Genomic DNA, 23,707 nt, shown 5'->3' with positions numbered 1-23,707 from the left:
TTTGAAACTTTACTATGCAGAAGAGAAATGCTGCTTTTAACCACCTTAATTTAAATGAAACAAGCACAGGAACAGTTTCCTTACCCTGTCAAAAATAATTTAAACTTTTCCTTTTTTAAAGCAGTGCACATTTAATACAGGACTTGACTTGCTTTCATTTCCTCCTCTCTCCCCCGCCCACCCATCTCTGCTGCTGCTGCCTGACTGTGTACTTCTGGTTCCAAATGAGGTGTGGGACAGACTAGTCAGTTCGTATCTCTGGTGTTCGTAACTCTGAGATTCTACTGTAGCTCTTTAGCACCACCAAGAGGAAATAACCATAAAGAACGCTTTTACACTCAACCGCTAGTAATCTCCACTTTCAAATGCATTACCGTATTGTTCCGAGTATAGGCCGCTCCTGATTATAAGCCGCACCCTTAAAGTTTGGTGCTATTTTAAAAAAATTAAATTTTTAACTTTTTTTAACTTAAAGAAAATCTCAGCCGCGGCCGGGACTCAGAGGGCTCTGGGCTGTCTGCCGCGGCGGGGAGCCCAGAGCCCTTTAAATCCCAGCCGCGGCCGGGACTCAGAGGGCTCTGGGCTGTCTGCCGCGGCGGGGAGCCCAGAGCCCTTTAAATCTCAGCCGCGGGCCGGGAATCAGAGGGCTCTGGGCTGTCTGCCGCGGCGGGGAGACCAGAGCCCTTTAAATCCCAGCCGCGGCCGGGACTCAGAGGGCTCTGGGCTGCCCGCCGCGGCGGGGAGCCCAGAGCCCTTTAAATCCCAGCCGTGGCCGGGACTCAGAGGGCTCTAGGCTGCCCGCTGCGGCGGGGAGCCCAGAGCTCTTTAAATCCCAGCCGCGGCGGGGAATCAGAGCGCTCTGGGCTGCCCGCCGCGGCGGGGAGCCCAGAGCCCTTTAAATCCCAGCCGCGGCCGGGACTCAGAGGGCTCTAGGCTGCCCGCTGCGGCGGGGAGCCCAGAGCCCTTTAAATCCCAGCCGCGGCCGGGACTCAGAGGGCTCTAGGCTGCCCACCGCGGCGGGAAGCCCAGAGCGCTTTCAATCCCAGCCGCGGCGGGGAATCAGAGGGCTCTGGGCTGCCCGCCGCGGCGGGGAGCACAGAGCTCTTTACCGGTACTATGAAATGAAAAATATCCCTCCACCAATCTAGGAATTTTTATTTTTATATAATTGATGAGGAAATTTCCGTTTATTTGAAATGTAGTATGAAGAATTATATTCAATCACACACTTGTATGTACCAAAGCAGCCTCTTATCATCCCATGACCAGTTTGAGTACACTGAAAATAACTGGTTTCAGAGTAGCAGCCGTGTTAGTCTGTATCCGCAAAAAGAAAAGGAGTACTTGTGGCACCTTAGATTTATTTATTAAATAAATAAATAGATTTATTTATTAAAAATAAATTTGTTAGTCTCTAAGGTGCCACAAGTACTCCTGTTCTTTTTTTGAAAATAACTGATATTTCTGAATGAAATATACAATGTGAAACACAAGACGTAAAAAAGAAAAGGAATAAGAAAACCAACAGATTCACAGGTCTCCCTCAGACATGTGAAAACTGTCCACAGAACATTGAAGATTAAAAAACCAAGAGTTCTACCTGGGGCTGTCAGAGGTTGGGAAACAGCCAGTGCTGCACAGCTGCTACTTTCCTCAGTCATTCTATTTTGCTGCCTTTTCATTAGCTGTTTTTTAGGTGCTGGTTGGCCTTTTGCCTCTAAGTATTTGAGAAAAATCTCCTGCTTAGACCAAAATTTTTACTAATCTATGATTTCAGCTACTACTGTATTTTTCTCACATTCACTTTTTGTGCCCACCTTTCGTTTTTTCACTGATAGATACCAATGTGGCTCTTGACTTCCACTAATGAGAACAACTATTTCCACACAATCATATTAGAAACAATTTCTGCCTTTATAAACATACCTGTGTAAGCAGCCTCTCCTTCATTTTGATTTTGCTGCCTTCACTTCACCACTGAACCAGGATGGGCTTTTAGCCAAAGTGGAACTTTGTCTTTTTAAGTCATCTAATTCACACTTCTTAAAGAACTCCCATTTTTCATTCATATTTTTCAGTCTTAACTTTTATATCAATTTCACTCATAATTTTCATCAGCTTTGGAAAATTATCCCTTTTGAAGCACCAAGCATATATCTAACTGGTTGGAACTGTTCTCTGTTTGTCCATATTGAATGCAATCAAGTCATGATCATTGGTCCCTCGACAATCATAAACTTTCAGTCCGGTGATTAATTCATCTTTATCCATCACAAGGAGTACCACAATATAGTTATGTTAGGTTTGGTGCAATGTGCAATATCTTTTGTGTTAGGAACTTATCAATAATTTTTAGAACCTCTAATGATGTTTTACGACGGTCTCCATGAGTCCTCCTGCACATACCTCTCTGAAGTTACCCGTAACAACACAGTTTTTCTTTCCACACATTACAGATAGATGCTTAAGATGAAACTCAACTTTTCCTCTGGGGTGATTTGTAACAGACACCCCACCAATACCTCCTCTTGGGCTTTGTTAGCACATGAATGCACAGGCATCCAAGATCCAGTAGTTCTGAGTTACCAATAACTCAAAAACAGGTAATAGTGTCTTTAATGTAGAGTACCCCCCACCTCTTTGCCCTCTCTATCCTTCCTGAACAGTTTATTACCAGTGATTTTAACATTCCAATCATGCAAATCATCCCACCAAGTTTCACAAATGCCAGCTATATCAAAATTTCTTCTCCTCGATGGGAATTCCCAATTTCTTTTGTTTAATACACAGAGTCCTGGCTTTGGTATATCAACAATTTAAAATTTTCTTCTCTTCTCATTCACTGTCACATTGGTTCGATTTGTTAATGATATGCTGAGTTTGAACCATATCTGCCTCCTTAGCATCTTCCCCCTTGCGTTTGCAGTTTAACACTCTCCTGGCGGCTCCTCCTCATTTCCAACTGAAAAGATTAGCCCCTTCCCATTTTCCCCTCTCCAGGCTCCCCTCCCTCCATCCCTGATGAGATCCAGGGAGGCAGAGGAGAGGAAATGTCTTTAGAGTAGAAGCTAAACAGACCAGATCTGATGGGGAAAACCCTACAAGTTTCTGATCCCCCTTTGGAGCCATCATACAGGTTTGCCCCAAGGCAGAATCTGCCCATCCAGCACAGTCCCTGTGAAGTTCTCATTCCCCCGTCTGTTTGACCTTCCCTTCTCCGCATCCTGGAGGCAGGGAGTGTGTGGGGTACTCACTTGTAGCCAATGGGAAAGAGGTGCCTCTCAATAGGTCCTCCAATAGGTGCCTCTCAATAGGTCCATCAGCATCCGCAGGCTGTTGATCTGGATGGAGTCAATCATCATGTTGATGGTGTTAGGTTCAAGGACAACCATGAATTTCTCCTCAAAGAGGATGTAAAGTTGATGTAAACTGTGCAGGAGATCAAACCTGTCCTCAGTGAAGATCTCTGCCTCAGCCAGCAATTAAATGCAAATTCTTCATTAGTGATAATAATTGGTGCTAATGCTAATTATGTCTCTGTAGAGGTGGTTTTATCAAAGTGCATTAGATTTCACACATTTAGCATCCCCCACGTATTTAGGTTTGTTTTCATGAAAAATTAGCAGTTTTACAGACTGAAAGAGGAGAGATCTGGCAGCTGCCATTATAGTGTTGCCAACTCTTGTGATTTCATTGAGTCCGGAAGATAGATCAGGGGTGGGCAAACTTTTTGTCCCGAGGGCCACATCTGGGAATAGAAATTGTATGGTGGGCCATGCTCACAAAATTGGGGTTGGAGTGCGGGCTCTGGCTGGGGGTTCGGGCTCTGGAGTGGGGCCAGAAATGAGTTCAGGATGTTGGAGAGGGCTCCAGCTGGGGGTGCGGGCTCTGGGGTGGGGCTGACGGGTTTGGGGTGCAGGAGAGTGCTCCAGGCTGGGATTGAAGGGTTCAGAGGGCAGGGGTTACAGTGCAGGGAGAGGTTCGGGGTGCAGGCTCCAGGTGGTGCTTACCTCAAATGGCTCCCGGAAGCAGCAGCATGTACCCTCTCCGACTTCTGTGCAGAGGCATGGCCAGGTGGCTCTGCACCCTTCTCCGTCTGCAGGCACTGCCCCTGTAGTTCCCATTGGCTGTGATGCCCGGCCAATGGGAGCTGCAGGGACAGTGCTTGGGTCAGGGACAGTGTGCAGAGCTGAGCCCCCTGGCTGCCCCTACACACAGGAGCTGGAGGGGGGCCATGCTGCTGCTTTCAGGAGTCATGTGGAGCAGCCCCCGAGCCCACTCCCCAGTGGGAGCTCGAGGGCTGGATTAAAACTGCCCGTGGGTGGTAGTTTGCCCACCCCTGAGATAGATGGTATTTCTTTTAAAGCCTCAGTTTCTGGAGTAAAGTGATTATGGGAGACTCTCATCTTCCATTTGTTAGGCCTGAATAAAGATGTAGCACAAAACCAGTTGTGCCAACCTGACTAAAATCAGGCTAGCAGAGGTTTCTGGGAAAACCCAGAGTGAAATACTGACAGGCAGAATTGTCTCACAAAGCCCTGGGAAAGAGCAAGATAAGTGAGGGGGCTGATGCCAGCTGTGTTGTGTTAAGACACAGTGTTTGAAGGACCGATAAGAAACACAAGCATCTCACAGTTCTGACTAACTCCCTGGTTTAGTGTTCGGTGTGTTTTTAACTCCCTCACATTCCTAACCTTTGGCGCTTGTTGAGATATTAATAATATAATGCTGTAGAGACTAGGCATGCGTATATATTAAAAGGTGTCTAATTTCTAGTTGTTAGACAAAGGGGGTGGATTGCTTAAGTAAATGATTTATGACGTAATAAAACTGTCTATATAAGCTATACTAAGCTGTAAAGGGGGGGCTGGTTCTTTTCGGATACGAGCTGTTCTTTACTGATACGTGCACTTATCAATAAAGAACTTTTGATCGGACCTTGCTGGTGTTGCCTGGTCTCTCTGCGGTCAGACAACGAACTTCGCTGTTGGGGTTCGAGTCCCCGACATCTTTGGCGACTCCGCCGGGACTCTGTCTGACTCTCCGGCGGGGGATCAGACTCTGAGGCAACGCAGCGCGCATCCTCTGATTTAGAGGAGCCTTGCCTGGTAATCTGATCTCTGCGTCGGCGATAAGGCGAGTTCTGTGAACCAGCTGAAGCTCGTAGAAATCCAGCAACATCCACCTACCCGTTGAGTAGGGTTAAGGTTGCCTGGGTTAGAGTCCCAGTGCAGATTGTCGGGGTTAGAGTCCCTGACAACTTAGGTCTGGGTTAGAGTCCCAGTCCAGGTTTGCACAGGATCCAAGTAGTCTGGGTTAGAGTCCCAGCCTGGGTTTGAGTCCCAGTCCAGGTGTTCGAGTCCCCTGGAGAGGTAAGTGAGCGCTCGACGCGGGAGGTGGGGGTTAGAGTCCCTTTACCTTGAAGAGGGGTTAGAGTCCCCTTACAAAATGGAACAATTTGGCAGTAAGTGTCTGGGGGACGCCCCATTGTCTCTAATACTTAAAGATTGAAAGAAGATTTCTGGAACCAGGTAGCTTTTGGAGCTGTATGTTTAAAGCTGTATGGAGAGCTCTTGTAAAAATCCCCCAGCATATGCCCCAGAGCCACACTGGGAGGAAGACTGTCCGTGGGGACGTCTGTCTCTCTTGGGCTCACGCCATCTGAATTTATTGACTGTGCAGCAAGATATGATGCATCGTGGTAATAGGAAATAATGGCCTTGGTGTGTGTGTGGAAAATGGGGGAGGGACAGTCTAAATATTCCACCTCACCCCCTAAGGGTACCCCAGCATGTTACATGTACGTACATTATGGTCTTAAAACCTGCAGGTATTTAAAGAATTGGAATCTTTACACGCGTGAAAATCTATCTAAACAATGCCCATTAGAAGGTACCTTCAATCTAGATAAGATCATATATTTCAAAGGAGCTTTTAATCACCAAAGAAAAGCCTCTGACACAGTGTGAGCAATTTGTCTAGGAACGGGTTAATTTGAAATTCAGCTTGACTTGGTGAAACTGGAGAAGCCACTTGAACTGGACTCTCTGAAAGAGACACTGCAGGAGATTCCAGGGTGTAAAAAACAGCTCTCCCAAGAGCGGAAGCATGTTGGAAATTCTGGACAAGCTGTATACAGGATAATCTCCCGTCTGCCTATTCCCCTTCTCTGAACGTTATACAGATGTGGCCAGTTTGGACATGTGTGAGTATTAAAGTGGCTTAAGGGTTGAAGCATTCATGTTCTTCCTGAGTAATGTGGGAGCGTTCCCAACACTCTTCATTGTTGTTTTATTATTTTTAATTAAGCTTTAAAATTTGATTATATGGTGTGTTCCCCCAACGTCCTGCAGTAGATGAATTGGTAACAAATTTGTCACAGTTTGGTGAGCAATTGAGAATAGGGGAGCCCTATAGAATTTACACCATCTATCTGTTTTACCCTTGTTTTGTGTTTCTTTTGTTTGGTACTTTTGGTGTTATATGTTGAGGATTGCATGATTAAAGGTGAGCCTACTCTCAGCTGCAGTAAGTCCGAGAACTGGAGAGGGGTTTAGCATTTTTCTCTCCACCCTGGTTGACCGGAAGGGTGGCAGGTGGATCTACCCCCAGTCGTAGCAGGACTGGGCAATAGAGTAGTTGGAGAAAAGGGACGAGATGTGTACTTGATAACTAGAATTGAGCAATTAAGAGCATGGATCATGAACCGGGCGGCAACTCAAACCTGCGCCAGGGCAAGTTGCAGGCCTTGAGACAGGATTTCCAGTTAGAAAAGGAAGCCCTGGCTAAGCACGTACCAGTCCTTCAGGGACTTGTTAAAATTTAACCCTTTGTGCTCAGCATATGTTGTAACAGCAGTGTGTTTGCTACAAGAGGAAATTGAATAGTTCAACGCCAGTGGGCCATGTGTTTTGCCCAGGTGGCAAGCCTCACAGGGGAGGACTCGAGTAGTTTTGTTAGTAGAAATGTTTTAGGGCAAAGACCAGAAGGGTGGGGGCTAGTTACAAAGCCCACCCTCCTGGCTACACTGGTAGTGACGGTTCAGCGAGGAAAAAGGATCGGGCCCAGGCGGCCAGGCAACAGACAGAGAGCTTGGAGAACAGGTTGGAAACTTTTAGGGTGTAGTGAAAAAAAAAAAAACAAGAACGGAGTAAGTAAGTATACACATAGGGGTTCAAATACTCAGAAGAATATTTGGCATGGTGATCTGAGTTGGTAAGTGGTTGTTGAAAGGACAAGCAAGTGATTTAAGGCACAGTGAAAAGTTAACTCTATAGTTGCTGGAGGGAACAGCAGTTGAATTTTGTAAATGTACTAAAGTAAAAAGTTCTTGGTGTCTTTGAAATGTTTGTAAATAAATTCAGGCAAAGAAATTATTAGATTGCAATCATTTGGCTATGAACAATTTTGTTAAATCAGCTGAACAATGTATACAGTGCTATGTCATTAAAATTGTATTAGGCTCTAAGAGCACTGTGAGTGATGATGTTTTCTTTCAGTGTTTACGAGCAGGAGTTACAAGTAAAAAGTGAGCCAGCAAGCATCTGTATTAATGCAAATTATCTAACTAATAAGATAGGAGCCACTAAAACAGGGGCTGCCTATAAAACACATACAAGAAAATATGGGGTAATTCCCTTGTTTTGCCTAAAATCAACAAGAGTATTTGTATATTTTTAGTAATGATTGCCTGCCCAGAAGGGGTAGACTTCTGTTTTTTGTCTTTCAGATGATCAGAGACAACTGATGCCGGCTGAACAGCATTCAACGTACCATAATTTGCTGGCACAGTAAAAATTGTGTTTTGTGTTCTATGTTCTGTCTTGTGGTGTTGTCTTGTGGCCAAAATTGATGTGTTTAATATTTTTATGCGATGGTCTGATTTAAAATCAAGCAGCAGTGTTGGATTAAAATGCAGATATTTGTTTTGTTCAACTTAGAATACAAAGTGTTTGGATACATCAGCAAAATGTGATATACTAAAGTCTTATACATTTTCTTAAGTAAGAGAAAGATACTACATTGGCCAAAACTTTTAATTGACAATTGTTATTGAAATTTGCATATTAACAGTCTTTGAAAGCAAGGGCATGGAAAGTTAACCCACTCCCCATATTGTACATGGGATCCTTCTGGCTACCTCAGACTTCTAGCCAGAGGGCTGGGGATGGTGGAAAGCTATTGGACTACAGTTTGTATTAAATGAACTCATCGAAGTGGGTGTGCTTGTCCTGGTTTGTTGTTTTAAAGCTCTCTAATAAGGTTATTTTAGTGAAATGGTATATGTGGCATATATTAGATAAGACTAATGTACTGTATAACAGCAATGTGTATGTGTTCATTGTTAACACCAGGTGTATATGTAAAACATGAAAGTTTTTTTTGTAGGTTAAAAAAAAACAAGCTGAGAAGGGAAGCGGAAAAAAAAAACAAGTTGACTGAAAAAAAAATAGATAACATGCTCAGTTTAAAGCTGAGACACTGACTTTGTTCAAGGACACTCCTCACAGCTAAGACTTGGCTAACCCTCAAAAGGAACAAGGGGGGGACTTAAATTTGCCCATGCAGCTATAAAATTTGTAAAATCTGCAAAGACACTAATGCAATGTGTTAGGTTTCTTTTCTCACAGGTAAAGAAGAAACAACCCAAAGATCCTAGCAGCCCTCTCACCCCTTGGAACCAGGAGACTGGGTCTACATAAAGATCCTTCAACGAAAGACTGCCTTGGCTCCATGCTGGAAAGGCCCGTATTGAGTCCTGCTGACTACCAACACCGCTGTGAAGTGCCAAAGACTGACTGTTTGGACCCAGGATTCTCTCTGCAAAAAGACCCCTCCACCTCAGAAGAATTCTCCTACTGATGATAAGCCTATTTTTTTTTCTAGTTCTATTGTGCTTCTGAACAGCATGGCAAAAGGACAAGGTAACGTGCTGGTTGAACCTCTCCCTTGTCCACGGACAAATCTATTGTGCCTTTGAATTTTTCTAAAAGAAGCAAAACCATTACAGGGTGATGTACTCATCATCTCTTCCCTGTAGAATGCTAAACTACATCTGTTTTGGGAAAGAAGAAAAAAAACACTCACTCCACTGACATTGCCAAAGTCCAGGAATTCCTGACCAAAAAGAACATTAAGAACTGACCCTGGTGAAGAAACAAACAATTACACACTGGCAGGAAGAAATTTGTGGGACTTATGTTTGGAACTGTGGTATTAATTGGATTTTGGGGTTTATTCTACAGGCTGTGCCCTGTGTTTTGGATAACTCCTTCAGCATGTATTGCCCTCCCTCATTGCATTTTGAATAGCATTGTCCTTATCCAGTTTTCAGATCGCTTTCACATACCCAGATTGCTCACAAGGGGCTGCCATTAGATTAGTCTACCAGAAAGCCTGGGCTATTTCCTCTGGAACAAAGAGGGACCTAAAAGCCAAGAAAATGATGAGAAATTGGGCCAACTAAAAAGGCCAATAGCCTTATTTTTGCAGCTCAGCTATCTTCAGTACAGGCTGGAGTTGTTGAGTGACATGTCATTTCCACCCTTAGTTCTATGACCCAGAAGTTACTGACAGAGATGGTATTGAATATCACTGAGGCTGGGAAGGCATTGCAGTGGGATCTAGTATGTTTAAATTGATCCTGAGCACTGGACTAGGCCCACTGCCCTTACAGACACGTCAGGAGTACCATCTGATCTGTGGTCATGCAAACATACTTGGACACTTTCTGGATGAAAGTGTGGATATTCATAGTGCTCCTTCCAAGCATATGGACCAGTTAGGGTGGGTGTAGCTTTCACATACCGAATCCTGCTGGGTCCATGGGGAGGATGCATGTGGGACTGAATTGTTTACCGAGACATCTGGGACATTAGACCCCTTGGTATACCTACCTGATTTATAGTCAGTGCCCCAGACCAATGAACTGTTACCCCTAAAGGCGATTTGAAGCTTCGTCTGCGACTGAAGAAACCGTAACCCGGTTGTGCCCTGCCAAGCAGTAATTTGTTGTCCCAAGAGTCCCGTTGGTCCTCTAGGGACAAAGGGGGGATTGTTAGGCCTGAATAAAGATGTAGCACAAAACCAGTTGTGCCAACCTGACTAAAATCAGGCTAGCAGAGGTTTCTGGGAAAACCCAGAGTGAAATACTGACAGGCAGAATTGTCTCACAAAGCCCTGGGAAAGAGCAAGATAAGTGAGGGGGCTGATGCCAGCTGTGTTGTGTTAAGACACAGTGTTTGAAGGACCGATAAGAAACACAAGCATCTCACAGTTCTGACTAACTCCCTGGTTTAGTGTTCGGTGTGTTTTTAACTCCCTCACATTCCTAACCTTTGGCGCTTGTTGAGATATTAATAATATAATGCTGTAGAGACTAGGCATGCGTATATATTAAAAGGTGTCTAATTTCTAGTTGTTAGACAAAGGGGGTGGATTGCTTAAGTAAATGATTTATGACGTAATAAAACTGTCTATATAAGCTATACTAAGCTGTAAAGGGGGGGCTGGTTCTTTTCGGATACGAGCTGTTCTTTACTGATACGTGCACTTATCAATAAAGAACTTTTGATCGGACCTTGCTGGTGTTGCCTGGTCTCTCTGCGGTCAGACAACGAACTTCGCTGTTGGGGTTCGAGTCCCCGACACATTCAAACAAACAAACATTGCTCCTAGCGCTCATCGTTGCAGAGAACTAGTTTAAAACATGATCCGAGTGTAACCTAAAGGCTCAAAAACCAGATGGCAAATAAAAAACCTCCCAAAATGTGTTTGTTTTGTTTGTTTTAAATCTCATTTTTTAAAACCCACCGTAGGATTTTGCAGCCTGGCTCGTGATTTTTGAGCACTGTTCTGCCTCCCCATCGCTGTCTCTGCGGCTAAGGGCAGAGCCCCGTGCCGCGGGCACAGCAGTGGGGACCACAAGGGCCCCGCAGCTCTGTGGGGTTGCACAGGGCTCCCGTGTGCTCCGCGGGGCGGGGCGGGGCGGGGGCCCCGCTGGGAGGTTGTTGGTCAGCGCCTAGCACAATGGGGCCCTGGCCTGTAGGCCCTACCCTAATACACATAACAACAATCGCTCCCCGCCTGCAGGGAAGCCCCAGCTCCCCCCCGCCATGGTGCCGCGGCGCTGCAGGCCCGGGTGGCCGGGGAGCCCCATGACGCAGGCAGCAGCCACTTTCCCGCCAGCCGCGTCACTGCAACGCGCCGAGAGAGGGATGACGTCTAACGACAGCGCCGGTCCCGAGGGGAGGAGGAAGCGGCGGCGGATTGAAAATGGTCCGGGGCGCTAGCGCGCGGGACGGGGCCGCGGAGCGAGGTGAGGGGCCGCCCCTGGGCCGCCGGGCAGGAAGCTGGAGGTGGGGGAGGGTACAGGCCCCCGCGCGGGGTGGGGAGACGCCCCCTCCCGGAGAGCGAGCTGGAGATTGGGGGCAGGGCTGCAGGGGGTCGCAGTCCTGGGGGGGGAGGCTGTAAGCAGGGCCCCAATATCCAGCCCCATGGAGGGGGGGGTCTCAGTCCTGGGGGGAGGCTGTAAGCAGGGCCCCAATATCCAGCCCCATGGGGGAGGGGGTCTCAGTCCTGGGGGGAGGCTGTAAGCAGGGCCCCAATATCCAGCCCCATGGAGGGGGGGGTCTCAGTCCTGGGGGGAGACTGTAAGCAGGGCCCCAATATCCAGCCCCATGAAGGGGGTTTCAGCACTAGGGTGGAGGCTGTAGTTTGGGTCCCCATTATCCAGCGCCCTGGAGGGGTCTTAGTCCCACCGCTCTCCAACAAACATAAAACCTTCCAGGATCCTGCTTCTCTTGGTCCCTTCTGGGTTCTTTCCTGAGAGACAGGAGACAGCCGCTGCTAGTAATGTGCTTGTGTTCCCTGTGTCAGCAGCCACCACCTCATTGGGGGAGGGGAGGGAGCTATAGCATAAGCTATTTGCAGACAATCTCACATCTGGGAGTGTCGTCTTTCTCCTGCTGGACTGGTGCTTCCATAAACACATCATACAGTCCATGTCATACAGGTTGTGTCCTCTAGAGATGGTTTTGTGCCCCTGCATTGGCTGCAGTCTTTTTGTATCTTTTGCTCTTTTTGCATCCTCCCCCCGGTCCCCCAGTTATGTTTATTTGGAAAAGACTGTATTATTTCTATGCGAATGTGCAGTGTTACCGACTATGGGGGAAATACTGTGTAGTGACCTTTGTTAGGGATCTGCCTTGGTTTACTCCAACTCCCCAGTCACATAGACAAAATAAACATACATTTTTGCCTGTTTTCGTGCATAAACATGAACATATCAGAAAGTGAGTTGTAGCAGTGTTATAACATGAGATTTTGATATTCACTTAGATTTTTCTATCTCTTTTATTTGCAGTGATTTCCTGAGACCACACTTCCTTTGGGGTATTGTAGAAAGACAGTTATGGCTGTCCCTCACTTACAACAGCCTAGCTTCCTATTGGTAAGTGCCAGTACAGACGGTTATTGGCATTAGGAAAGTCTTGTGGTGATATTGCTTTTGACTAATGAATTGCCAAATAATCACTTGAAAATTTAATCCTCCACATATTAATTCCTGACAGTTTATCTATAAGCAGAATGCATAGCATAAAATCTGAAAGCATTCTGTGGAAATGCACTGAGAAAGTTCCAGCTCCTCTTCTCAAATACTCTGTGTGTTGACCATTCTAAATGTGATGTAGTCTTATTTTCATAGAACTTAAATGATCACAAATTGAGTACTTGCTCTTTAATTTAAAACTTGTAATGTAGATCCAAATAGGTAAAACAAACTATCTGAGATTTGTCTTGAGTTAAAAAATACTTATGTTTAGAGTAAGTCTTACGATGGAAACAATGACAGCCCATTGCTTTTTTTACAAGAGCAATATATGACACTAACTAAAGAATTCTCTGCCAAGATCTTTACAAGTGTTGCCCTTTTTACTTTCTCTTGAAGAAGTGATCTGATTTCAGTTTCTGTCCATAACAGGCCAGTTTGAAGGCAGATTGCATGAACAAGCCCTTTGCTCAGAGGTGCCATGATCTGGAGATAGTCATTGAAGATTTTCCTGCCAAGGTACAGAGCAGCCACTTTTTCATGAATGTAGTCTGAGCTATACCTCAGTGGAGTTATAAAAATATTTTAAAAATATTTCTCTTTATTTCTGCCTTTGTAAAGAGTTTTAAGATTCTTATATGAAGTTTTATGAGTTCAGTAATTTTCCAAAAGTTACCTAACTTTTCCAGTAGTTACAAAACTCTAAATTTTTTATTGATCACATTCCTAATCATACTTTTTATTCTCTACTGAAATGCCAGATATGAGGACACTAATATTTTAAGATGTGACACATGACTGATACTAACCAGTTGAGTTGGAACATAGTAATCTAGGAATAAAGAATGAGGTTTTCTACCACCTTAATCACTCTAGATTGAAAACTTTTATGGTAACAATATGGTGTGCAAATCTGGTCATCCCATCTCAAAAAAGATATAATGGAATTGGAAAAGGTACAGAAAAGTGCAACAAAAATGATTAGGAGTATGGAACAGCTTCCATATGAGGAGAGATTAATAAGACTAGGACTTTTCAGCTTGGAAAAGAGACGACTAAGGGGGGATGTGATGGAGATCTACAAAATCATGATTGATGTGAAGAAAGTAAATAAGAAAGTGTTGTCTAGGGGTCATCAAATGAAATTAATAGGTAGCAGGTTAAAAACAAACAAAAGGAAGTATTTCTTCACACAATGCACAGTGTGTGGAATTCTTTGCCAGAGGATGTTGTGAAGGCCAAGACTATAACAGGGTTCATTAAAGAACTAGAGAAGTTCATGGAAGATAGGTGCATCTTAGCCAGGATGGGCAAGGATGCAAAATCATACTCTGAAGTGTCCCTAGCCTCTGTTTGTCAGAAGCTGGGAACAGGCGACACGGGATGGATCACTTGATGATTACCTGTTCTGTTCATTCCCTCTGAAGCACCTGACATTGGCCACTTTTGGAAGACAGGATACTGGGCTAGATGGACCTTTGGTCTGCCCATTATGGCTGGTTCTTATGTCCCCAGGCTGTAAAATTATGGGAAGCGAGGATTTAGAAAACAGGCAGAGTCCAGCTTCACATCAAGGAGGAGGGGATATATGTTTGCATTTAAATTTCTTTAAATTGTTTCCACTGAATGTTCTGCACATAGAAGTGTGCCCTGGAAATAACAAAAATTATGCATATATTGACTGTAGTTGGTGGGAAATATTTCTTGCATTCAGATGTCTGAAATTAAGGCTCTTCAGACAAAGAATCTACACATGAACAGTAATCTTTCTTTTTTAAAATTTTATTTATTTATTATGACTCCACTCCTTTTTCTGGTTGTTTTCCTGCAGGAACTGCATGCCATCTTCCCATGGCTAGTGGAGAATATTTTTGGTAGTCTGGATGGCATTATCATAGGTTGGAATCTTCGCTGTTTGCACGGAAGAGCAAATCCTACAGAGTATGCTGTTGCCCTGGATTTCCTGGATCCCAGGTAAATGTGCTAACTTCAGAGCAGTGGAAAATTCATGGTGAATTAATAAACCAGTATTTGATCTGTTTCCTCATACGTAACATTCATCTACAAAAGGGGCCAAAAAAGACGCTCACTGTGTTTTTCCTTATCCTTGCATACAGTGGCCCGATGATGAAGCTGGTTTACAAACTCCAAGCTGAGGAGTACAGATATGAGTTCCCAGTCTCCTATCTTCCGGTAAGTTAAAGGTTATGTAAGAGAAAATTATTTTGGTGTTGCACCCGTTGGAAGGTTACTTACTCAGATACCCTGAGTTCAGGATAGGACCTGCCACTGTAGTAGTTGAATTACTGTTTCATAGCATAGCAGGCTCTGGAGATGGGATTTCTAGATTGTTGATTGTTTCAGAGGGCTGTTAGGGCAGAGCATTCGTTGTCATGATGGATTTTATAAGAAGTTGTGCTGTTAGCTTATGTTACTATCAGCAAAATTTTGTGCTGTTCAGCTAAGAAATTTCACTTCTTTTTTTTATTATTTGGCCGCCAAAATAGGCACTAGACTATTTTTGTCTTGATTACCAATAGATGGAGTTTAAAACATCTCTTCCAAACTTGTTGGAAAGCATCTCCACCTCTAACAACATCTCATATCTCCCAGACACTTCATTCCTGTAAGTTTAATGAAGATTAACTGTCCTCCTGGTTATGGAACATAACACTTTATGGTTGTAGGAAAACAGCTGTCCACGGAAGCTTTGTGAAATAACTTTTCCATTGCAACCAGATAGCCACAGTCTAAAACAAAGAACCAGACATCTTTTTACAGTCCAACACAAGAATACATCCTCAAAAACTCATTCACATATTCTTCGTAGACTGGTCTAGGTATCTCATTACTCCCTCTCTTTTCAGGGCCCTGTGAAGGCTTCAATGCAAGAGCGAGTCCTACCAGAATGCTCACTGTACCACAACAAAGTCCAGTTCCCTCCATCTGGAGGCCTAGGTTCGAACTTGGCCCTCAGTATCCTTTTAACAATTGAAGGGTTTACATTTTTTAATTCCTTTTAATATTTTAAGTGACTAAAACTGAGAAATCAAGATCCATTTCTGCTGTTTGCTTACTGTACTTAGCTGTATAGTGATGTCCCTTAGTCCAATGCTGCTGTGTTCAGATTGCAAACACGGTAGGGAAATGTTGTCGTTCATTGAAATCTCGAATGTTTGAAAACTTCTAGAATGATATTCTGGCCTCATCGAAGTTGATGGCAAAACTCTCTTTGACTTCAGTGGGCCCAGGATATCACCCCGTATGTTTCATAAATATTTCTAGGTTGTTTGTCTGGTAGGGAGAAAAAACCTAAACTACCTGACAGTGTGTAATAAACACCCTGGGAAGAGAAGAAAAGATCAAACTTGACCTTGCCATTGGGCTCTAGAAAGTCTTCTAAAACTAGCACTGAGATACTGAAGATTTAAAAGGCCAGTAATTCATATGATGTGTCCAATAAGCTGTACTTATTGTATCCTTGACTCTGTCTCTCCAGATCCATTTGAATATTACATGTTTTACTTTGCAATAAGCCTTATCACACAGAGGGTAAGTAAATTTCATGCTTTTTCCCCTTTAAAGTAGCATCACTCTGGCAAACCATTTCTTCGCTGCACTTTGAAAGCTTCCATCTCGTCTCTAAATGCAAGAACCCAGTTAAACTGAATCTTGCACCCTGTTGCCTTATAAATACCATTTGATATGCTGAAAACAAAGGCAGTGATGATACACATGTAGATAATTGTACACATCTTCCTCTTCTCAGTGCTGCATTCCATTGGTGGTGGCTGAGGATGAATGAGGTATAGAAATTTCAGCTTTCTGTGCACTTTTACTTTATACCTGCTGAGCATGTTGATCATCATTCGTCCTTTGTTGTACAAACAATACACATGGCTGTCTTATATTATATTGCACACTAAACTTCCCTTGTTTTTATCAGAATCTAATGTTGCTGTCAGATGTGCAGTGTGATTCAATACACTGAATCAGTGCAGAAGAGCTCATGAAAATGCAGCTCTTTAAGGCTAGAATAAAACACTATGAACATCCAATTTGATTTCTTGCGTAACACAGGCCGTAGACTTTCATCCAGTAATTCCTGCATCAGAGCCAGAATGAGATTTATCAGGTCCTGAAATCCCTGTTCCCAGTGACTTATTGTAACAGCGTGTGTATTGACTTATTGTAGCTATATGCTGTGTGTGTATATTCCAGAACTCTCCCACCACCCATCATGTCAGCCCTTCAAACAGCGCTTACTTCAGTCTGGTGGACACATACCTGAAATGGTTTCTTCCCACAGAAGGAAGTGTTCTTCCTCCACCTTCTTCCAATCCTGGGGGAGGCATCCCTTCACCCGCTCCTAGGTAATGACTTGGTAAACTTGCGTTATCAGTGCTAGACTGCATGGGCAGTGCTTGCAAAAACTGGCTTGCTTCAATGATGAGTTCTTGCCACAGATAATGTAAGAGAATGCCACTATTTTTATAGTGTGTGTATCCATACAGAAAATAAACATGATTGTACTGGTATCGTAGTCTTATAATGGAGGATATAATACAGGGGTCACTGAAAGCTGAGAAACTTTTATTCTGAAAGTTTGCTGGCCTGCAATAGTGGAGCCAGAGATGAGTTATAGAAGTGGTTTGTAGCTGTTGGATTTTTTTTCATTCAGCTCCACTAATTATGGCTCCTGCTATATGCTCTGACTAGTGTGGGACACACTCACCATCCACCCAGGAGTGGCTTGTACCACTTAATGTATATGTGGGCAGTCAGGGAGCAATTGAATTGGTATTGGCTGTAGCTGAAGGAACCTCTCACATTATAACAATTTTGCTGCTGGCTCAACTTTTTGATGTTGCCAGCTTCAGTCGTCTCTAGTGCTATAACCTTCCATGTCCTAGTTAAGAATGCATCAGTGTTTCTTTGCAAGCTACCAATTGTTGGGGGTTTCTTGATCTGGTATACAAAGCCTGGGTGGAATTTTTATTTTACTATCCAGCATATAACAGGGTTATCAAAGTTTAGGTGACAGACTATGCATAACTATATATGCTGATTTATTGAGTCACAAACTGAGGACCCAAGGAAAGCGTTTTCAATCTCTTACTAAAGTTTTTTTTAGCTTGTCTGTAGTTTTAACTTACGCTCTTCAATTAGCCTTGCAAAATTGACATGAAAATTTACCGGCACATGCGCAAAATCTACTTGTCTGCCCTTTACAATGATTGATAATGTTAAAACTGATATCTTACTCATCTGGGATGAGTGGGAATGTACAGTTTTGTAAGGCCAATTTTGAGTGTGGTATTTTTATGTATTATATTTATCATCAAAAATGTTTATTTACTCAAATATATAGTGTTGTGGCTTTTTTTTAACTATGGCATTTTGAGTGACTCCCAAAAGTTCTCTCTCGGGCTTTCTTCAACCTTAAACTAGATTAAATAGTCTGTTAATGATTTAGCTGCCTAATGAAGGCCTAACCTCACAGTAAAATTGAATAGGAGACAGGCTAAATAAAATAGTGTAAAATACTGCAGAATGTAGTGTGTGGTTTCCATAAAATAATAAATTAAAATAGGCACTGCACACTTACTAATGCTGTGGCTAATAATTGCAACCGCTTGCTTAATTTTTTAAATTCTAATTATGCAGATTTATTTAGCACAAACTCTTACCCAGTTTCTTTATGTCCTTGTGGTTACAATCTATGACCTCTGTCCCTGTACAGAGGCCCATTGACTTCAGTATTTATATAAACTTCTCTTTAAAGATCCCCAGCAGTGCCTTTCACTTCTTATGGCATACATCACACTAGTCTGCTGAAACGGCACATTGCCCATCAGCCTTCAGTGAATGCTGATCCTGCTTCCCAAGAGATCTGGAGATCAGAAACAGTGCTTAAAGTGAGTCCAGTGAATTTTCTTATATTTTTAAAGTTAGAATGACTGAAAAAGCTTATTTGCGGGTAAATCTCTTTTTTCCTAACTAAAGATCAGCTTGCTTTTCCATTCCTCTCTAGCTTGCAGTCTGTTAATGGAACTGAGCAGTGCAGTTGTTGTTTTCTATTAACATAATATAAAGAAACATAAGATAAAAAGGCACTGCTAACTTGTTAAGCAACCGTTGCCACACTTTGGTTTTTAGGGGCCTGAGTCTCATCCAGCTTACACCAGAGTAAGTTGCTCCTTATTTAGGGAGAGAAATATCAAGAACTAGGAATTTATTCAAAACCCGATATAATGCCCCAATGCTAAACTGAAATATTGATTGTACAGTGTAAGCTACCATAGTGTGTGCGCAATGATCTTGTGGCTAAAACACAGGACTGGGAGTTTGTAGGTTTATTCCTGACTCAGCCACAAACTTCCTGTGTGACTCTGGGCAAGACACTTAATCTCTGCACCTCAGTTTGGGGGGGGTTAATACCTATTTTACAGGTGGTTATGAGAATTAATTCACTAATGTTTTGAGTTATTGCATTCCTGTGATGACTTCTATCCAAAGTATTAGAACATTGTGGGGAACCGCATGCTAAATTAGACCTAAGTTTAGACAACAAGCAAGCAAGAATCAATTTTTAAAAATAATTCCTAGAATTCAGAAGATAAGGATCTCATCTCTCCTCAAGGGGGAAAAAAAGAAGAAGCTGTCAATGTAGCTTTATTTTGTGGTATAGTGCTAATGATGATGTCTCTCTTTCAAATAAAGCTGCTCTTCGGTTGAGTGTAAGTGACACGGTTCTTGTTCATTTCCTCCCCCTCACTCCAGTCATCAGACAGGTAGTGGGGAAAAAATTAAAATGATTCCTCTCATTGCCACACCCAGGTCTTTGTGTAGACTGTAAGTTCTCCCAATCAGGGATGACGTCTTTCTCTATATGAGGAAATTGCCTAACACATTTTGGGTGCTATCACAATCTAAATAATAAAGCAGCAGTGTCGGGGAGTCATCCACTGAAGTCTGTGCCTGCATCTCCCCCACGTGCTTTGCTCACCACTCTCTCTCTTGATTAACAAATAATTGAATATTTCACTGGAATTGATGTATCTTGGCCTAAAGAAACCTAACCTTATGTTAGGTTTTGCTTCAAGGCTCTTAGACTCTAAAGGATTAAACTGATCATTGGGGCTTTTATTCTTAGAGCAAGTTGGAAGGGAAATGGAAACAGACGGAAGAGTCAAAAGGGATAGGTTATTCTGCTATGCTATTTGAATTCAGGGATGGATAAGTAATACCTATAGGAAATGTGTGATGTGCTTGTTATGTAGTTCACTTGCAGCCTTTTCCCATCTCCCTTGAGAGAGAGACAGACACACGCATTCTTATCAAACAGAGACATGTCTGTTAATAAATGAAAGCAACTAAACTTGGATCACTGGTATTCCCAGGTGAGTGTTCTGCTGTGTGAGCTAAAGGAGGAACTCTTCTTTCAACGTTTCAGAACCGTGTTCACAATTCCTCGGACTTTATGATCTATACGGTAGCTGTAGCTTGTCCTATTACTTTTCTTGTATTTATACGAGGTGTTTTGACTTATATTGTATAATAGTCTCCTTTGAACAAAGAGAGAGAGTTAATTCAGTGATAATGGCAGAAACATAATGGGCCTTAAAAATATTGAGAAAAGAAAACATACACCTTGGTGGGGTGCAAAGTGCCCTTGCACCTGTGTCACAACATTGAAATACAGTAGATGGGTTTGCATGTGTGTAATTGGGAGAAGTTTTGGCCTCATAACCGCAACATGCAGTGTAACTATACAGACGTGTGATTGCAGATATTGTGAAATAATACTTAGGGATCGTATTATACAATGTGGCTCAGACTTACCTCCTAAATGTAATAATTTAGTAAAGGTGAACTTGGAAAGAACCAAGTCTGTAAAAACTGAAACATCTCTAAGTACATGCTTACACTATTTTACCAGTATAACTTAGTCTTTTGTTGAGTGATGTACAACAGGCTTCAATTTGGCTAATCAAAGGCAGATTGTGACTGGCTATTCCTGGGTCTTCCCTCTTTTTCTCTAGCTGAGAAAACATTTGTTGTTTTACAGGTTTTTGTTGAAATGTGGCTTCACCATTACTCACTGGAAATGTATCAGAAAATGCAGTCCCCTCATGTCAAGGTAATAGCCTGTGCTTCATTCATTGGTGTCTCTTGCTTGTTGGCTTCTTATCTTGGGGTGAACCTTTGTCACTTCCCATCTTATGGAGGACTTTTAAGAGTATGGTTACAAAGGAGTGTTCTTAAAAGCATACAGCAGAGCTTCTAAACTGCAGTGATGAAAAGATGTTGTGAAAAAGTGCTTTGTTGCAGTAGCTAAATATATATAAAGTTGACTTTGTGGAATGGTCATAACAATCAATGCTGCTCATAGTAGTTGGAGCAGTAACTACTGGTAAGAATTCAGTATAAAATGCCCTATTAAAATCCCACACAAAAAGTCAACATGGCCATACAAGAGACCTAAATTTGGTTTCTGCAGCTGATAGTGTTACTGAGGAGTTAGTCATTTGAAGATCCAGTGTCATGTTTTTCAAGAGCAAAGATTTTAGTCTAAATCCAATTTTAATGGGTTTTCATAAACTGTCCTTGTAGTTTTAATTGGTTAAAGCACATTCTATATTTCCTATCCCAGAAACTGGCATTGTTAAATGTGTGCTGTATTTCAGTGGTGGCTGAAGTGCTTTCTGTGTATATGTAACTTTGGGATCTCTTATAAAGTCTTACTTAAATAAGATATTACATTGATTACAAGCCATTTGTTCTAGCTGTTCAAGAATAAAACTGATGTGCTTAAAGGGGAACCTGGTATCAGAAGAGTTGGGAGTGCTGAGATTTGAGGGAATTTGGAAAAATGCCGGGGGACTGATGAGTCTCAGGATTCCCAAGAGGGAAAAATGCAAAAGTTACTAAAGGCTTGTTCATGTGTGAAGGAGTAAGATGAGAGTAGCTTGATTGGGAAATTCTGACCCTTCACTTCATCAGGTTATAAAACAAATATTTTGTTAGGGAAGAATGTTGCAGATCTAAGTGTGGTGAGATTGTCTGTTTTTATTTAAAAAAAAAAATGATTTGAGCTCAAACTGCAAACTCTTAATAAAGATGGTAGGTCTCCACTCAGGAACCCCAGCAGCATGGCTATGCACCAATGATGGAAAGGCTTTGCTTTCAAGTACCTTTGTTCTCTGTCTGCATAGTCTTTGTGCATGCAGCTTTATGTTTAGGTTAAAAAAAAAAATGCATCGCTTTAAACTTCTCTCCTCTGTTCACCCTCTGTAGCTGAGACACTGTCTTCTAATGTTATAGCAGCATCCAGGCAGATGACAATGATGATTTCTTAGTGCTCATAAAACAGTGTGACTTACGCTGTGGAAATGTATGGGTAGCGCCTAAAGGAGTTTTGCCACCATAGGGTCCCACCCAGATGCACTGATCAGGGGAGGATTGAGGCTTGTGGCTGCCGGGTGACTTTCTACTTCTGTCCCTGATTATTTCCCAAGAATCACTAGTCATGGGCATGTAGACAAATGAAATCCTGCTGCTTTTGGGTGGGTTGCAGGATAGAAAACAAGGGCAGGGAAGTGGCGTCCCCATCCAAAAAGGAACCTTCCTCCAGAACTCTGAGATGTAAGACTTTGGAAGGTGTGGAGACAGCACTATCTCTCAAGCAGTGAGTACTTAACTGACCACAGTATTATCTGGATGAGTTGAAAAAAACTAGTGAAGCTTATCAGTTGTTCAGATGTGAGCGAGAAACTAGAACTTGCAAAATTAACATTTCTCTGGTATTCAGAGGAGTTTTTTTTAATTGGGGCTTTTGACTGCCAATCTAGAGAATACCATAAGCTTTTTAAAAGTAAAGTGAATAATGACCACGTATCTTCCCATTTCCATTTACCTTTCTGCATTTGTGGAGCAGAGGGATGCTCAGTCCCATAGAAGGTCTCCGAATCTGGGCCCATTCATGATTTTAAACGTGCTATTTTAAGTCTCTAGCTACAAACTCTCCTGTAAAGAGCAGGGCTGGGATGGCGTTCCACAGAACTTGATGCGTCTTCCCTCAGCAGAAAAACGGGTTGTCTGGGAGTGCCATGCTGGATCCCAGCTGTGTCATTTCCCATTGCCCCTTCTGAATTGTCTGAAGAAACAGGCAAATCCTAAGAGTGATTCATGTCATTAAGAAGCTCTTTTACGTCAGTAATAAAAGGGTGGGGGTGAGGTATGGGGAGGAGCCAATAGAGAGTTTGCTTCAAGAATAATTACTTTCCTTTGTGATTACGCTGCTTGAAATTGCTCCCAGATGTGGAGTGAGCCTGAAGTTAACACTGTTATGCTGGGTTTGATGACTCTCCCCCTCCCATTAATTCAACTTGATTCAATTTCATATTTCCCCCTTTCTATTGTACTCTCTTTCCTCTGTCTGTTTTGCAGCTGCTCAGTGGGGGCCAGGTGTGCAGTATCTGTTTTCCTTTTAGCTTCTGCTTTTGTCATGATTTGATTTATTTTAAGGGGTCAGTATCTAATAGGTTGTGTGTAAAGCCTGTTGTGTTTACATTGCCAGGGATCACAGATCTCAGTAACAATTGCATGTGTGGCACTCTTCAGGGGCCTAGATCTTGCTGCAGCAAATGAGAGGAGAGTTAATTACCATAGCAGAAGATGGGCTCTGCTGTTGTGGAGCTTGCAGTCGCATTGTTACCGCTCTCTTAGCAGTGTCGAAGCAAAGCAGAATAAATCTGAAAAACTGAATTGAAAATAGAGGAGAAAGGGACAGAAAGATGCTGCTAGTGAAGACAGGGGGCTGGACTTGACCTTTCGGGGTCCCTTCCAGTTCTATGAGATAGGTATAGCGCCATATATTATTATAATAATATATTCTATTATAAACTTAGAGGAGGTGTGAGACGGAGAGTTAGTTTAGATGCCTGATATTGTTGATTTGGGTTTCTGTTTAGGTGTACATTTTGTTTTGATTTTTTTTATTTATTCCATACATGTCAATGTGGCTACAGTATCCTCTTCACCACTGTTTTGATTAGTTTTAGAAAATGTTTCCTGTCCAAGGAGGAGTGTGGTTGAGACTTGGGAAGATCTTGGTACTGGCCTAGAACCTTAATGGCCATGTTTATTTCAGCA

At 42.8% G+C, this 23,707-nt stretch overlaps 1 protein-coding gene and 1 long non-coding RNA gene across 4 annotated transcripts in view; one reads left to right on the top strand and one right to left on the bottom strand.

Moving 5' to 3' along the window:
- The window catches only part of LOC123351014, a 16,918-nt gene extending 5,640 nt beyond the window's left edge, over window positions 1-11,278 (bottom strand). The window contains exons 1-2 of the long non-coding RNA XR_006573899.1: window positions 10,813-11,278; window positions 3,255-3,341 (exon numbers count right to left, since the gene is read on the bottom strand). This is a non-coding gene — a long non-coding RNA (uncharacterized LOC123351014). The remainder of the gene's footprint in view (window positions 1-3,254; window positions 3,342-10,812) is intronic.
- The window catches only part of SMPD4 (sphingomyelin phosphodiesterase 4), a 27,882-nt gene continuing 15,378 nt past the window's right edge, over window positions 11,204-23,707 (top strand). Inside the window, exons 1-10 of one of the 3 annotated variants that reach the window (XM_044990080.1) lie at window positions 11,204-11,317; window positions 12,365-12,451; window positions 12,983-13,069; window positions 14,382-14,524; window positions 14,668-14,743; window positions 15,418-15,526; window positions 16,050-16,102; window positions 16,772-16,923; window positions 18,336-18,468; window positions 20,622-20,693. In XM_044990080.1, coding sequence (XP_044846015.1) covers window positions 12,413-12,451; window positions 12,983-13,069; window positions 14,382-14,524; window positions 14,668-14,743; window positions 15,418-15,526; window positions 16,050-16,102; window positions 16,772-16,923; window positions 18,336-18,468; window positions 20,622-20,693 — 864 coding nt within the window. In that variant the 5' untranslated portion in view covers window positions 11,204-11,317; window positions 12,365-12,412. Of the gene's footprint in view, window positions 11,318-11,994; window positions 12,014-12,364; window positions 12,452-12,982; window positions 13,070-14,381; window positions 14,525-14,667; window positions 14,744-15,417; window positions 15,527-16,049; window positions 16,103-16,771; window positions 16,924-18,335; window positions 18,469-20,621; window positions 20,694-23,707 lie in introns of those variants that run through there. The other 2 variants (XM_044990082.1, XM_044990081.1) reach the window with 2 other exon arrangements.

The sequence above is a fragment of the Mauremys mutica genome, chromosome 16, assembly GCF_020497125.1.
Source record: "Mauremys mutica isolate MM-2020 ecotype Southern chromosome 16, ASM2049712v1, whole genome shotgun sequence".
NCBI lineage: Eukaryota > Metazoa > Chordata > Testudines > Geoemydidae > Mauremys > Mauremys mutica.
Note: the sequence above shows the minus strand (reverse complement) of the source record. Positions and strands in the feature narration are given on the sequence as shown.